Source organism: Scyliorhinus torazame, chromosome 2, assembly GCF_047496885.1.
Source record: "Scyliorhinus torazame isolate Kashiwa2021f chromosome 2, sScyTor2.1, whole genome shotgun sequence".
Classification (NCBI taxonomy): Eukaryota; Metazoa; Chordata; class Chondrichthyes; order Carcharhiniformes; family Scyliorhinidae; genus Scyliorhinus; species Scyliorhinus torazame.
The window spans coordinates 344,846,980-344,861,412 of record NC_092708.1 but is presented as its reverse complement, the minus strand read 5'-3'; the positions used below and the strand labels follow the sequence as shown (position 1 = coordinate 344,861,412).

The window sequence follows — 14,433 nt, the reverse complement described above, 5'->3', positions numbered from 1 at the left end:
ATGAAGGCAAGCATGCCGTATGCCTTCTTGACTACCTTCTCCACCTGTGTTGCCCCTTTCAGTGACCTGTGGACCTGTACTCCTAGATCTCTTTGACTTTAAATACTCTTGAGGGTTCTACCGTTCACTGTATATTCCCTACCAGCATTAGACCTTCCAAAATGCATTACCTCATTTGTCCGGATTAAACTCCATCTGCTATCTCTCCGCCCAAGTCTCCAAACAATCTAAATCCTGCTGTATCCTCTGACCGTCCTCATCGCTATCCGCAATTCCACCAACCTTTGTGTCGTCTGCAAACTTACTAATCAGACCAGTTACATTTTCCTCCAAATCATTTATATATACTACAAACAGCAACTGTCCCAGCACTGATCCCTGCGGAACACCACTGGTCACAGCCCTCCAATTAGAAAAGCATCCTTCCATTGCTACTCTCTGCCTTCTATGACCTAGCCAGGTCTGTATCCACCTTGCCAGCTCACCCCTGATCCCGCGTGACTTCACCTTTTGTACTAGTCTACCATGAGGGACCTTGTCAAAGGCCTTACTGAATTCAATATAGACAACATCCACTGCCCTACCTGCATCAATCATCTGAGTGACCTCGAAAAACTCTATCAAGTTAGTGAGACACGACCTCCCCTTCACAAAACCATGCTGCCTCTCACTAATACGTCCATTTGCTTCCAAATGGGAGTAGATCCTGTCTCGAAGAATTCTCTCCGGTAAATTTCCCTACCACTGAAGTAAGGCTCACTGGCCTGTAGTTCCCTGGATTATCCTTACTACCCTTCTTAAACAGAGGAACAACATTGGCTATTCTCCAGTCCTCCGGGACATCACCTGAAGACAGTGAGGATCCAAAGATTTCTGTCAAGGCCTCAGCAATTTCCTCTCCAGCCTCCTTCAGTATTCTGGGGTAGATCCCATCAGGCCCTGGGGACTTATCTACCTCAATATTTTTTAAGACACCCAACACCTCGTCTTTTTGGATCTCAATGTGACCCAGGCTATCGACACGCCCTTCTCCAGACTCAACATCTACCAATTTCTTCTCTTTGGTGAATACTGATGCAAAGTATTCATTTAGTACCTTCCCCATTTCCTCTGGCTCCACACATAGATTCCCTTGCCTATCTTCCGTGGGCCAACCCTTTCCCTGGCTACCCTCTTGCTTTTTATGTATGTGTAAAAAGTCTTGGGATTTTCCTTAACCCTATTTGCCAATGACTTTTCGTGACCCCTTCTAGCCCTCCTGACTCCTTGCTTAAGTTCCTTCCTACTTTCCTTATATTCCACACAGGCTTCGTCTGTTCCCAGCCTTTTAGCCCTGACAAATGCCTCCTTTTTCTTTTTGACGAGGCCTACAATATCTCTCGTTATCCAAGGTTCCCGAAAATTGCCGTATTTATCCTTCTTCCTCACAGGAACGTGCCGGTCCTGAATTCCTTTCAACTGACACTTGAAAGCCTCCCACATATCAGATGTTGATTTGCCCTCAAACACCCGCCCCCAATCTATGTTCTTCAGTTCGCGCCTAATATTGTTATAATTAGCCTTCCCCCAATTTAGCACATTCATCCTAGGCCCACTCTTATCCTTGTCCACCAGCACTTTAAAACTTACTGAATTGTGGTCACTGATCCTGAAATGCTCCCCTACTGAAACATCTACCAACTGGCCGGGCTCATTCCCCAATACCAGGTCCAGTACCGCCCCTTCCCTAGTTGGACTGTCTACATATTGTTTTAAGAAGCCCTCCTGGATGCTCCTTACAAACTCCGCCCCGTCTAAGCCCCTAGCACTAAGTGAGTCCCAGTCAATATTGGGGAAGTTGAATTCTCCCATCACCACAACCCTGTTTTTACTCTTTTCCAAAATCTGTCTACCTATCTGCTCCTCTATCTCCCGCTGGCTGTTGGGAGGCCTGTAGTAAACCCCCAACATTGTGACTGCACCCTTCTTATTCCTGCTCTCTACCCATATAGCCTCACTGCCCTCTGAGGTGTCCTCCCGCAGTACAGCTGTGATATTCTCCCGAACCAGTAGCGCAACTCCGCCACCCCTTTTACATCCCCCTCTATCCCACCTGAAACATCTAAATCCTGGAACGTTTAGCTGCCAATCCTGCCCTTCCCTCAACCAGGTCTCTGTACTGGCAACAACATCATAGTTCCAAGTACTAATCCAAGCTCTAAGTTCATCTGCCTTACCCGTAATACTTCTTGCATTAAAACCTATGCACTTCAGGCCACCAGACCCCGCTGTGTTCAGCAACTTCTCCCTGTCTCCTCTGCCTCAGAGTCCCACTGTCCCTATTCCCTAGTTCTCCCTCAATGCTCTCACCTTCTGACCTATTGCTCCCGTGCCCACCCCCCTGCCATACTAGTTTAAACCCTCCCGTGTGACACTAGCAAACCTCGCGGCCAGGATATTTATGCCTCTTCAGTTTAGATGCAACCCGTCCTTGTATAGGTCACACCTGCCCCGGAAGAGCTCCCAGTGGTCCAGATAACGGAAACCCTCCCTCCTACACCAGCTGTTTAGCCACGTGTTTAGCTGCTCTATCTTCCTATTTCTAGCCTAACTGGCACGTGGCACAGGGAGTAATCCTGAGATTACAACCCTAGAGGTCCTGTCTTTTACCTTTCTGACTAGCTCCCTGAACCCCTGCTGCAGGACCTCATGCCCCTTCCTGCCTATGTCGTTAGTACCAATATGTACAACGACCTCTGCCTGTTTGCCCTCCCCCTTCAGGATGCCCTCTACCCATTCGGAGACATCCTGGACCCTGGCACCAGGGAGGCAACATACCATCCTGGAGTCTCTTTCACGTCCACAGAAGCGCCTATCTGTGCCCCTGACTATAGAGTCCCCTATTACTATTGCTCTTCTGCGCTTTGACCCTCCCTTCTGAACATCAGAGCCAGCCGTGGTGCCACTGCTCTGGCTGCTGCTGTTTTCCCCTGATAGGCTATCCCCCCCGACAGTATCCAAAGGGGTATACCTGTTCGAGAGGGGGACAACCACAGGGGATTCCTGCACTGACTGCCTGCCCTTTCTGGTGGTCACCTATTTCTCTGCCTGCACCTTGGGTGTGACCACATTTATATAACTGCGATCTATGACGCTTTCCGCCACCTGCATGCTCCTAAGTGCATCCAATTGCTGCTCCAACCGAACCATGCGGTCTGTGAGGAGCTCCAGTTGGGTGCACTTTCTGCAGATGAAGCCAGCGGGTCGCTGTAAGCCTCCCGGACCTGCCACATCTCACAGTCAGAGCACTGCACCCCTCTAACTGACATTGCGTCAATTAATTAAAATTAAAAGCTATTTTAAAAATGTTTCTATTTTAATTTTTTTATTTTAAAGGTACTGTTAACTATCTGTTTCCTAGCACTAGATTTCTAATATAAATGCGAAAGCTAAATATAGTACTCTCCGATCTCTGGCTTAGATACCCCACTAAATTATAATTAAGTAATTATGTTTAATTAGTTACCAATGCTTAATTTTTTAAAATTTAGTGTAGATTCCCAACCAGCCACTCGGGTCACAGCTTTTCTGCGATGTCACTTCAGTTTACCCCCGACACACACAATTTGAAAAAGGTATAAAGAGTATAGTATAGTGTTCAATTCTGGTCGCCACACTACCAGAAGGATGTGGAGGCTTTAGAGGGTGCAGAAGAGATTTACCAGGATGTTGCCTGGTATGGAGGGCATTAGCTATGATGAGAGGTTGAATAAACTCTGTTCTCACTGGAACGACGGAGGTTGAGGGGCGACCTGATAGAGGGCATAGACAGAATAGATAGAGGCTTTTTCCCAGGGTGGAGGGATCAATTACTAGGGGGCATAGGTTTAAGGTGCGAGGGGCAAGGTTTAGAGGAGATGTACGAGGCAAGTTTTTTTTACACGGAGGGTAGGGTGCCTGGAACTCTGTGCCGGAGGAGGTGGTGGAAGCATGGACGATAGTAACGTTTAAGGGGCATCTTGACAAATACATTAATAGGATGGGAATAGAGGGATACGGACCCCGGAAGTGTAGAAGATTTTAGTTTCGACGGGCAGCATGATCGGCGCAGGCTTCGATGTCCGAAGGACCTGTTCTTGTGCTGTACCTTTCTTTGTTCTTTGAAGGTTACTTTTTCTTTAGGTGTATTTATACTTTTTATTCGAAAGATTTGGGGTGGGTGAACTATCCAGCAAAATTAGAAAGGAAAACATAACATACATACAGGAAAGTTTTATTGTTTGTAATTTGGCTTGTAATCTATTATTTTGCATGCTGTAGGACGCAAGTTAACTGAACAGGTTAATGTAATGCATTATTTTTGTTAAAGGTTGATTTGTAACAACATAGTTTATGTACATAACAAATAGATGTATTTGTTTGCATTTTACTTGTGTGCATAGCATAGAATATATTACTTCATTTTACAAATCACTGTTTAGACCCCAGAAACCTAATAAAATATGTGAGCTCTCCAAATATGCACAAATTGATTAACAAAACATTATACAAATTAGACTGTTCTTTTGTCCCTTTTTAATCTTTTACCTCTTTCCCATAATGTTTCTCTTTTGTTGGAATATTCTGCCTTTTCAATGTTGTGCTGTAATTTTTCATTTTTTTTATGGGTTTCAATACTACAGAAGAGAGATCTTTCCTCCTTTCCCTTGTTATGGCTTCTAAAATTTGGCTTCCAAAATTTGCCTATCTGCAGTTTTTCGCTCTCTTTCATTTATTGTTCTATTCAATGATGCATGTTTTTTTTAGTTCCTCCTGCCTCGAGCCAAGCTGTATTTTTTCCCCTCTATTTTGTTATGATCTCAGATGAGACCAGTAATTTTCTTTTCAAAAGACAAAATCCAACATCTCCGTTATTTACAAAGAAAGAATCCGCAGGTTTAAAACAAAATGGTTTTCCTTCACATATAGAATCAAAGAAAGCAAACACTAAGTATTATCCTTGATAACCATTTATACTTTAAAACCCAGAATCAATATAAGTTGAACATAAATTGATCGGAAAATTACCATTGATTATGAACTGTAAATTAAATGGCAGATACAACTAAGACAGATCTCACAAATTTGCTCAGCAGTCCACTAAGTACAACAGTCTCCATTAGAAGTTCCTTCAAAACTGGGTTTCTGCACAAGAATTCCAGCTCCTCTTCTAGGATTTAGCCTGATCCCCAGTTCATAGCAATACACAACCAACCCAGGTTTCGTGGGTATGCTCTTCACCACAAATGGTACACATCTGCAAAACCTCTGCTTACGACAATGGATGGCCAATCCACCTACCCTGTGTCATGTTCTGTAGACTGGCCGAAGTGAATGATAATCTAGTTTAAAATAATTTATTACAGAACAAACTGCGTGATAAGATATCTAGGATACATTAACTAATAAACAACTAACACTAAACAACTCTTGTTGAACTGTTGCAATACGTCCATCTCCCAGCATGACTAACTCTCAACTCCCAGATCACATGGTGATGTGCTGGGTTTGCAATGCCACCTGGTCGGAAATTGTGCATAACATTATGTACAAACTTACATTATGCATATCATCACATCTCCTTTCTTTTGTAAAAAAAAACGGCCACCAATCCTCCGTTTGGGTGGGGGCTAGTAGCATCAAGGCAGCGTAGAGCACCCGGCTCTAGCTGCCGATACGGCCTGGAGAATTGCAGGTTCATGGTCGCGCATGGCAGTGGCCAGCAGCATGGCGCCGGCTGCTCGCGGACCCGCCCTGCGAAACAGTGCCCCCCTTTGGCTGGCTCACACACCCCAGACCACCCCCTGGCAAAGTTCCCCCTGTCTGCGGATCGGCCCTCCCCTGACTGTGGCGGCACTGGACTGAGTCCGCAGCCGCCACGCTAAGTTCCCGATGGATGAGACCACACATTCAACCAACGCCGTTGGGATCTCGGCCAGTCTAGGGCAGAGCACCGGGGGGGTGGGCCTCCCGCCATGTCCTGAGGCCGTCGATAGGGCGTGCAGCGTACTCCCCGAGTATACCGCTTTGGAATGGGCAGAGCATTGCGAAAGCAGCGCCGCCCTCGATTCGGCTGTGAACGGTGATTCTCCGGTCGATCGCCAAACTCTATTTCGGCTTTGGCGACCGGAGAATCCCGCCCGCTGTTTCTGGATCTTCTGCTCTTCCAGCTGTTCCTGGAGCCTTTGCTGGATTGAGGAGTTGTGGTTGACCTATGAAGCTTGCACTCGAATGCTGTACCGTACACCCATCAACTGGTGATGCATCTAATTTGGCATACCTTAGGACGCGATTAAAGTTGCAGGCAAGTGTGCAACTTCAGGAATGATCTGTACACCCTCGCATTTCCAGTATGTGAGATAGATCAATGTCCTCAACATTAGGCATTCCTTCGTCACTTTGTGATTTAGCCTCAATTAATGGTTCATCCTCAACAGATGTACTGATGCATGCTTTGTCATGTGCACGAAGATGTATCCATCTGTTCTTCCTGCAAATGCTTTGATGGACTGGCCTTGAGTACTTGGGAATCCATTGCAAGAACTATTCCAAGGGCTGAATCATTGTGCTTCTCTAGAGCCAATTTCTCCAAAGTGGGGATAATTTATTCAATTTCCAGTTGGCTGTTCGCAGTTGATGCTCTCTCACTGAAAATCGTACCAATGACAGACAGGACTTTGCTGTCTGTCCCCTCTACCAAGTGAAAGGTCTTGGTCGCCCAAGTATCCAACGGGAGTAATATTGCCAGGCAAAGTGGTTTGCACTGCCACATTTGGAATCGATCAGTCCAAAAGCTGGACATCTTCGTGGCAAATATTGAGTGCCGCATCACTGGAATATCATGGAGGATTGGGTCGGCTGTTCAAAATGGCCACCTGCACGAGGAGCATGTTTCTTATTCAGCTGTGTCACCTCACTAATGGCGTCTGCTGCCTCTTCTGCCTTTGCGGCAAAGCTACGGAGATTTAACGTGCTGAGCTACTTTGCAGCAAGCTCACTAGCGTGACATATTTGAACGGCACTTTCAAGTTTCAGGTCTGTTTCCCATAGTAGCCGCTCACGCACTTTATTATTGGAGATTCCAAAAACTATCTGGTCTCGCATCATCGATGAGTGGAGTGTGCCGAAGTTGCACGACTGCGTTTTCAATCGCAAGTCAGTGAGGAAGCTATCGAATGCCACTCCCACGTTCTGGGTTCGCATATGGAATTTATAGCACTCTAAGGTTTTGGTTTTTCTAGGGGAGCGATGCTGAACAAATCTTTTAAGCACTTCTTCAAAGCTTTTGCCGTCAGCCTTGTCTTCAAATGCGAAAGTGTTGACGATCTCAATTGCTTAAGGACCTGCTACAGTGAGCAGCAATGTGATACGCCTTTCATTGGGTTGTGACTGCAGCCTAAGGACTGCAACATAAAGTTTAAACTGCTACTTGAATACCCTATAATTTTTGTCTACATTACCGGTAAACTGAAGCTGTGAGGTGCCTTGATAGTTTTCATTCCAGGCTTTGAAGCTTTACCGCGCGTTGAGCACAAGATGCAGTAGCTTGCAAGGTTAGTCGCAAAAATTTGTTCCCTGTCTTATCCTGCAGAGTTATCTTCAGTGGTTCAAATGGTCTTGTACAGAATCTTCCAAGTTCTGGTTAAATCATCACGCCTGGTACCATGATAATCTACTGAACATGTAGTTTTAAATAATTTTATAGAACAAACTGTATGGTAAGATAACTAGGATAAATTAACTAACAAACAACTAACACTAAACAACTCTCGTGGAACTACTGCAAATATGTCTATCTCCCAACACGACCAACTCCCAGATCGCATGGTGACGTGATGGGTTTGCAGTGCCACCAAGTGGTCGAAGATCGTGCATAACATTATGTACAAACTTACATTATTCATATCATCATACCCTGCATGTCTTTTGGTTGTGGGGGTGAGACCCATGCAGACATGGGTACAATGTACAAACTCCACAAGGACAGTGACCCGGGGCTGAGATTGAACCCGGGTCCTCGGCGCCTTGAGGCTGCAGTGCAAACCACTGTGCCACAGTGCTGCCCATTGTTATCTTCAAGTAGCAGCAACTGTATGTTCACCTATTCACGTTTTCAGGATTTAGCCACAGTCTTCTTTAGCCTGCCTGTATCGCTGAGATAATCATCATTTCAACCAGTTTTAGTCCCCCACCTTTTGTCTCCCGTTTCAGTCTTAGTTTCCTTAGAAACTGGGAGAGTCAGTTTCCTTTCTGAGATTCCCCTTTTAATTAGAGTCTGTCTCAAAAAATACAAGCTGTGAAACCACAAATTTTGTCGCTGTTTTCTCATGAGTATACTTTGAGTAGGCTTTCAGAAGGTTTTTGTGTCTGTGCACAAATGTGTCTTTATAGCACTGGTTGCGTGCCAGGAGGAGCAAGGGAGAGTAGGGAAGATCGGATAGGAGAATGTTAAATTGTGCCCAATATCTATGCTGGTGAATATAGGGCAACACAGCACAGTGGTTGGCATTGTTGCTTCACAGCGCCAGAGTCCCAGGTTCGATTCCCGGCTTGGGTCACTGTCTGTGCGGAGTCTGCAGGTTCTCCCTGTGTCTGTGTGGCTTTCCTCCGGGTGCTACGGTTCCTCCCAGAAGTCCCGAATGACGTGCTGTTAGGTAATTTGGACATTCTGAATTCTCCCTCTGTGTACCCAAACTGGCGCCGGACTGTGACGAATAGGGGCTTTTCAGAGTAACTTCATTGCAGTGTTAATGTAAGCCTACTTGTGACAATAAAGATTCTTATTCTTATTCTATTATTATGTAAAGGAAAGGGCATTAGAATGTTTAGAACTCAAAATGTTAAGCCACTTCCATCGGTTGCTCTGAAATTAGTTTAAAATTGAACAGACTGAGTAAGAGGAATCTGAAATAAAGTAATGCCCCTTCTATCCACTTGCTGTTTTACGTTTCGTCAGTTGTGGCAAGGTCTAACCAACATAACGGGCATTAAAGCAAAGCCGAGCAGTATCTTTGGTGTCAGCGAACCTCTCCCCGATGAACTCAATGCATTCTATGCTTGGTTTGAGCAGGAAACCATCAGTCCGCTGTCGACTGCCCCAGCCGTCCCGGACCCGCCGTATCAGCTTCCGAAGTCAGATCGGCCTTCCTGAAAGTGAACCCTCGGAAGACGACGGGCCGGATTGGATCCCTGGTCATACACTCGGAGCCTGCGTGGCCCAACTGCCAGATGTGTTCGCGGACATCTTCAACCTGTTCCTACTCCGCTCCGAGGTCCCCGCCTGCTTCAAGAAGACCACCATCATACTGGTGCCAAAGAAGAACCAGGCAATGTGCCTCAATGACTGCCGTCCAGTGGCCCTGACATCAATCGAATGAAGTGCTTCGAGAGGTTTGTCATGAAGCACATCAACTCCATACTTCCAGGATGCCTAGATCCACTGCAATTTGTATACCGCTGCAAACGGTCCACAGCAGCTGCCATCTCCCTGGCCCTACACTCATCCCTGAAGCATCTTGACAATAAGGAACTGCTACATCAGGCTCCTATTTACTGACTACAGCTCTGCCTTCAACGCCATAATCCCAGCCAAGCTCATATCAAAGCTCCAAAACCTAGGACTTGGCTCCTCACTCTGCAAATGGATCCTTGACTTTCTGACCGATAGACCACAATCAGTAAGAATAAACAACACCTTCACGATAGTCCTCAATACCCGGGTCCCGCAAGGCTGCGTACATAGCTCCCTACTATACTCCCTATACACACACGGCTGCGTGACAAAATTTGGTTCCAACTCCATCCACAAGTTTCTGACGACACATCCATAGTGGGTCGGATCTTGAGCATAGAGGCAGCACGGTAGCATAGTGGTTAGCATTGTGGCTTCACATCGCCAGGGTCCCAGGTTCGATTCCCTGCTGGGTCACTGTCTGTGCGGAGTCTGCACGTTCTCCCCCTGACTGCGTGGGTTTCCTCCGGGTGCTCCGGTTTCCTCCCACAGTCCAAAGACGTGCAGCTTAGGTGGATTGGCCATGCTAAATTGCCCTTAGTGTCCAAAAAGGTTAGGAGAGGTTATTGGGTTAAGGGGATAGGGTTGAAGTGAGGGCTTAAATGGGTCGGTGCAGACTCGATGGGCCGAATGGCCTCCTTCTGCACTGTATGTTCTATGTATAATGCTGAATCAGAATACAGGAGAGAGATAGAGAACCTAGTGGAGTGGTGTAACGACAACAATTTATCCCTCAATGCCAGCAAAACTAAAGAGCTGGTCATTGACTTCAGGAAGCAAAGTACTGTATGCACCCCTGTCTGCATCAACTGTGTGAGGTGGAGATGGTTGACAGCTTCAAATTTCTAGGTGTGCACATCTGTCTTGGTCCATCCACGTCGGCGCTACCACCAAGAAAGTATAACAGCGCCTATAATTACTCAGGAAACTCAGGAAATTTGGCATCTCCACACTGACTCTTACTAACTTTTATAGGTGCACCATAGAAAGCATCTTATCTGGCTGCATCACAGCCTGGTATGGCAACTGCTCTGCCCAAGACCGCAAGAAACTTCAGAGAGTCGTTAACACAGTCCAGTCCATCACACAAACCCGTCTCCCATCCATTGACTCTATCTACACCTCCCGCTACCGCCTTGGGAAAGCGGGCAGCATAATCCAAGACCCCTCCCACCCGGCTTACTCACTCTTCCAACTTCTTCCATCGGGCAGGAGATACAGAAGTCTGAGAACACGCACGAACAGATTCAAAAACAACTTCTTCCCCGCTGTTACCAGACTCCTAAACGACCCTCTTATGGACTGACCTGATTAATACTGCACTCCTGTATGCTTCACCCGATGCCAGTGTCTATTTATTTACATTGTGTACCTTGTGTTGCCCTATTATGTATTTTTTTTTTCATGTACTAAATGATCCATTTGAGCTGCAGGCAGAAAAATACTTTTCACTGCACCTCAGTACAATCACCAAATCCAAATCCTGGGAATGTTTTGAAAGTGTGTTTGAATTACATTGTCTATGAATATAGCCAACAGACTGCAGATGTAGTTATTGTTGAGTACAGTTGACTTTAGTGAGATTTACAGAACACTCTTATTTTCAGGGCGGAGGAACCCATTACCGGAAGGTAAAATAAAGAGTTACATGTATCAACTATGTAAGTCCCTTGATTACATGCACAGGTAAGGAAAGTATCAACAGTGAAAATAAGCATCTTAAATATTTTCTAGAGAATAATAAACTGAGTTAATTTACAATTAATTTAAAATGTTTAATTTTAAGGACTATGATTGTATTGCCAAATCATGGCTGTTTATTTGTTTACAAAAGCTTCTTATATTCATCACAGAAATGGGATTTTTCACCGTGATGTAAAGCCCGAAAATATTTTAATTAAGGTAATTATTTTTCTATAGTCCTTCAATGCTCTGTAGTATGGAGTAATAGGGTGCTAGCTTACACCCTCACTTTATGATGATTAACCAAACCTAGCTGTTTCCAGGAGGAAATGCTTGGCTGAGAAATGGGGCAGTTCGAAAGTTCACATTGAATTGAATGAATGAACTTCTGAAATTAAAGCAGAGTAAAGGAAATTTACTCTGTATCTAAGTGTATAACCTAGAATTGTTTGTCACTAACATGAGTTGGCCAAGTAAAGTGTTTCATTTGGCATATTGATCCTTGTCACCTTCACAAGCACAAAAAACAGCATTATGCCTTTGTAAAAAAAGATCTGGCATACAGAATGTAAAGAAACTAAATTTGATATTCGCAATCTTTAATTAATTAGGCCTTGTACAAAATTGTAGGAGGTTTGGATGCTAAATTATAATATACTTCAATTAATATATTACATGTTGAGACCTTGAGATCGAAAGTCCAAGGCTATTTTGGTACACTCCTGCTGTAAATTGGTGGGAGGGCAAAGTGAACAATGGGTACAAATGGTGTATGAGAAACCACACCAAGTGTGAGGATTCTAGGCTTACATTGGGAATTCTGTGGTGCCTTGTTGGTGTTGGGACCTCTGTCTGCCTCAGAAAAAAACATTGGCATAAGAAATGGTGTGATTGGGATCAGTGAACTCAAACCTTTCCTGCTGTTAGTGAGTCCTAGTATTTGGGGTAGTAAATGAAGCCAGGAGTACAGTTTCAACCAGGGGTAGGAATTGCCCAAGAAGGAAAACATTGGGTGGAATTCTCCCAAATCCCTTCAGCTGTTTCAATGGTGGGGATGTAGGGAGAACATAACAGGAGGCCCAGAAATTGGTTTCATGCTGACTTAAATTTAAAGCAGGATTTTCCGCTGGTGCTGCCAGCCAAAGCCCGTCATGAGCCTCCTTTGCATCCCATTAATATGTAGGTCCGACCCCTCATGCTGGATTCTCTGTGATGCGAGTGGGAAAACACACTCACGTGAAATACATTTGGAACAAAATAGTGTGCAGATGTTGGGACTCAGCTGAATAATGCCTGGAGCTGCTTCTGGAGATCAGGATGGAGGCAGCCCACAACTCTGGATGCTGGAACATCACAGCAGCGGGTTAGGGGTGCAACTGCAGGGGGACCATCAGATTTGGTGTCCTGGGGAGGGTCCAGCTTCCAGCCTCAGGATGTTCCCGGAGATCCATCTTCATTCTGAGGATTTCCATCTTCTGGTCCGAGTGCCCACAGAAATCTGTCTTCATTTTCAGGCAGTCCATCTTCTTTCTTTAATAATGAGTCAGTTGGGCACTTTTTTAGTATGGCACCCAGATACAACAGTGGACTATACGCCATCCAGGTCTGCAAACCCCCCCCCCCCCCCCCACCCCCATGTCGGTGTATTTACCAGCCCACCTCTGCAGTGGGAACATTCCACGTTAATGCCCCCGCGGCGCTTAGTTGCAACGGGAGCATTCCACCCATTATTTTAAAAAATGTTTTGTAAATATGGCAATTCTGTTTTGTTTCAATGGGGCCCCATGGGCATCATTTCTGATTTATTTCCAGCTTCTTCACAATGGCAGACAGCCTGGATGCAGATGTCTGTCATTGCAATGTGAAGTATAGAGCTTCTCTAACTGGAAAGTCCATGCGATGAACAGTAGAGACTTATTGTGGATTAATCTTTGCCTCTTTGCCAGGTTGTTCTAGGGGCTTTTCACAGTAACTTCATTGAAGCCTACTTGTGACAATAAGCTATTATTATTATTATTATTATCCTATGCAGATTCCCACGGCCCTTGTCTGTTTTTTGTTGCACAAGGTGACACAATATAATATTCTATTATATATTTCCTGTATTCCAAAAACATTTTTTTTGTGAGCTATTTTGTGAATAAAATTACATGTATTACCCCATTTACTGTAATTTCATTCCCATCTTCAACATTCTGGTTAGCCAAGAGGGTGGGAATACGGCTCTAGCTGTTTATTAGTACCACACAAAATGTAGTCCAATCATTATTCATTTATTTGCTGTTATGGCACCGTGCTAAACAGAAATTGGCTGCCATGTTTGCCTATGTAATAATATGAACTACACATCAAAAAGTAAATTTATTGGCTGTGAAACAATTTTCTGTCATGAGAAAAAATGCTGCATAAGTATGTTCATTCATTCTATTAATTGATGATACCAAGAAGGAGTTGATTGTGATGTTTAATGAAAATAATTGCAGAAGTGAGTAAAAGGAATCTCTGACTAAATGTATCTCTGCTGAGTTTCAGAATTTTAGCAGGGATTCCATCTGTCCCAGAGGCCTTGTTGTATTTCAGCTTTCAAACGTTCAACTTTGCTCTGGACCAGGGTACTGCTGAGACTTAGTCGGACGGGGTATTGAGAACTAGAGTTAAGGACATTAAAGTCCGAGTTCACTCAAATGAGTACTGACTGCCTGCATCTCTGTCCATAATGAACTCCCCTCTATGCTTGGCTGACAGTGGAATGGGCCCTTGAGTGCTTTGGCCATTGATCATTTTGACACTCCTGAAGAAACCGTGCACGTCCTCGGTGTCTGCCAGTTGCTTTCATCTCCTGGGCTCTTTCCACTCCCTGAGGGATCAGATAAGTTCATTTTTGTGGTGAAGCCCACCCCGTGAAGGTGTTCCTTTTTCTGGAAGGCCTGTCCATAAAAAGGTGTAACCACTGCTTTCTTCCTTCAGTTGGCCATCTCCTGCATGTTGCGTCACCCTTAGGGTGGCAATGTTGATGTTGATGCATCGGAGTTCCTGAATTTTGGTGGTGCGGTCTTGTCTGTCACTGTTGGGAGTTGTCCATGTGGGTCCTGAGTTGCAGGTCCTAAACTTTTGACGCAGACTGCTACACTGTCTTGGCAGAGGGTGACCGTTGGCCAATGACTAGGGTTTTGCAAGATGACGAGAGCTTGATTCTGTGCATGGTCATAATGAGATGCATG

General features: G+C 45.0%; 1 protein-coding gene across 7 annotated transcripts in view; it reads left to right on the top strand.

The window, feature by feature from the left end:
* LOC140403127 (MAPK/MAK/MRK overlapping kinase-like) overlaps window positions 1-14,433 on the top strand; it is a 407,571-nt gene that overhangs the window by 134,906 nt on the left and 258,232 nt on the right. For all 7 annotated transcript variants that reach the window (XM_072490807.1, XM_072490826.1, XM_072490798.1 and 4 more), the window contains 2 exons: window positions 11,137-11,215; window positions 11,383-11,431. In XM_072490807.1, coding sequence (XP_072346908.1) covers window positions 11,137-11,215; window positions 11,383-11,431 — 128 coding nt within the window. The remainder of the gene's footprint in view (window positions 1-11,136; window positions 11,216-11,382; window positions 11,432-14,433) is intronic.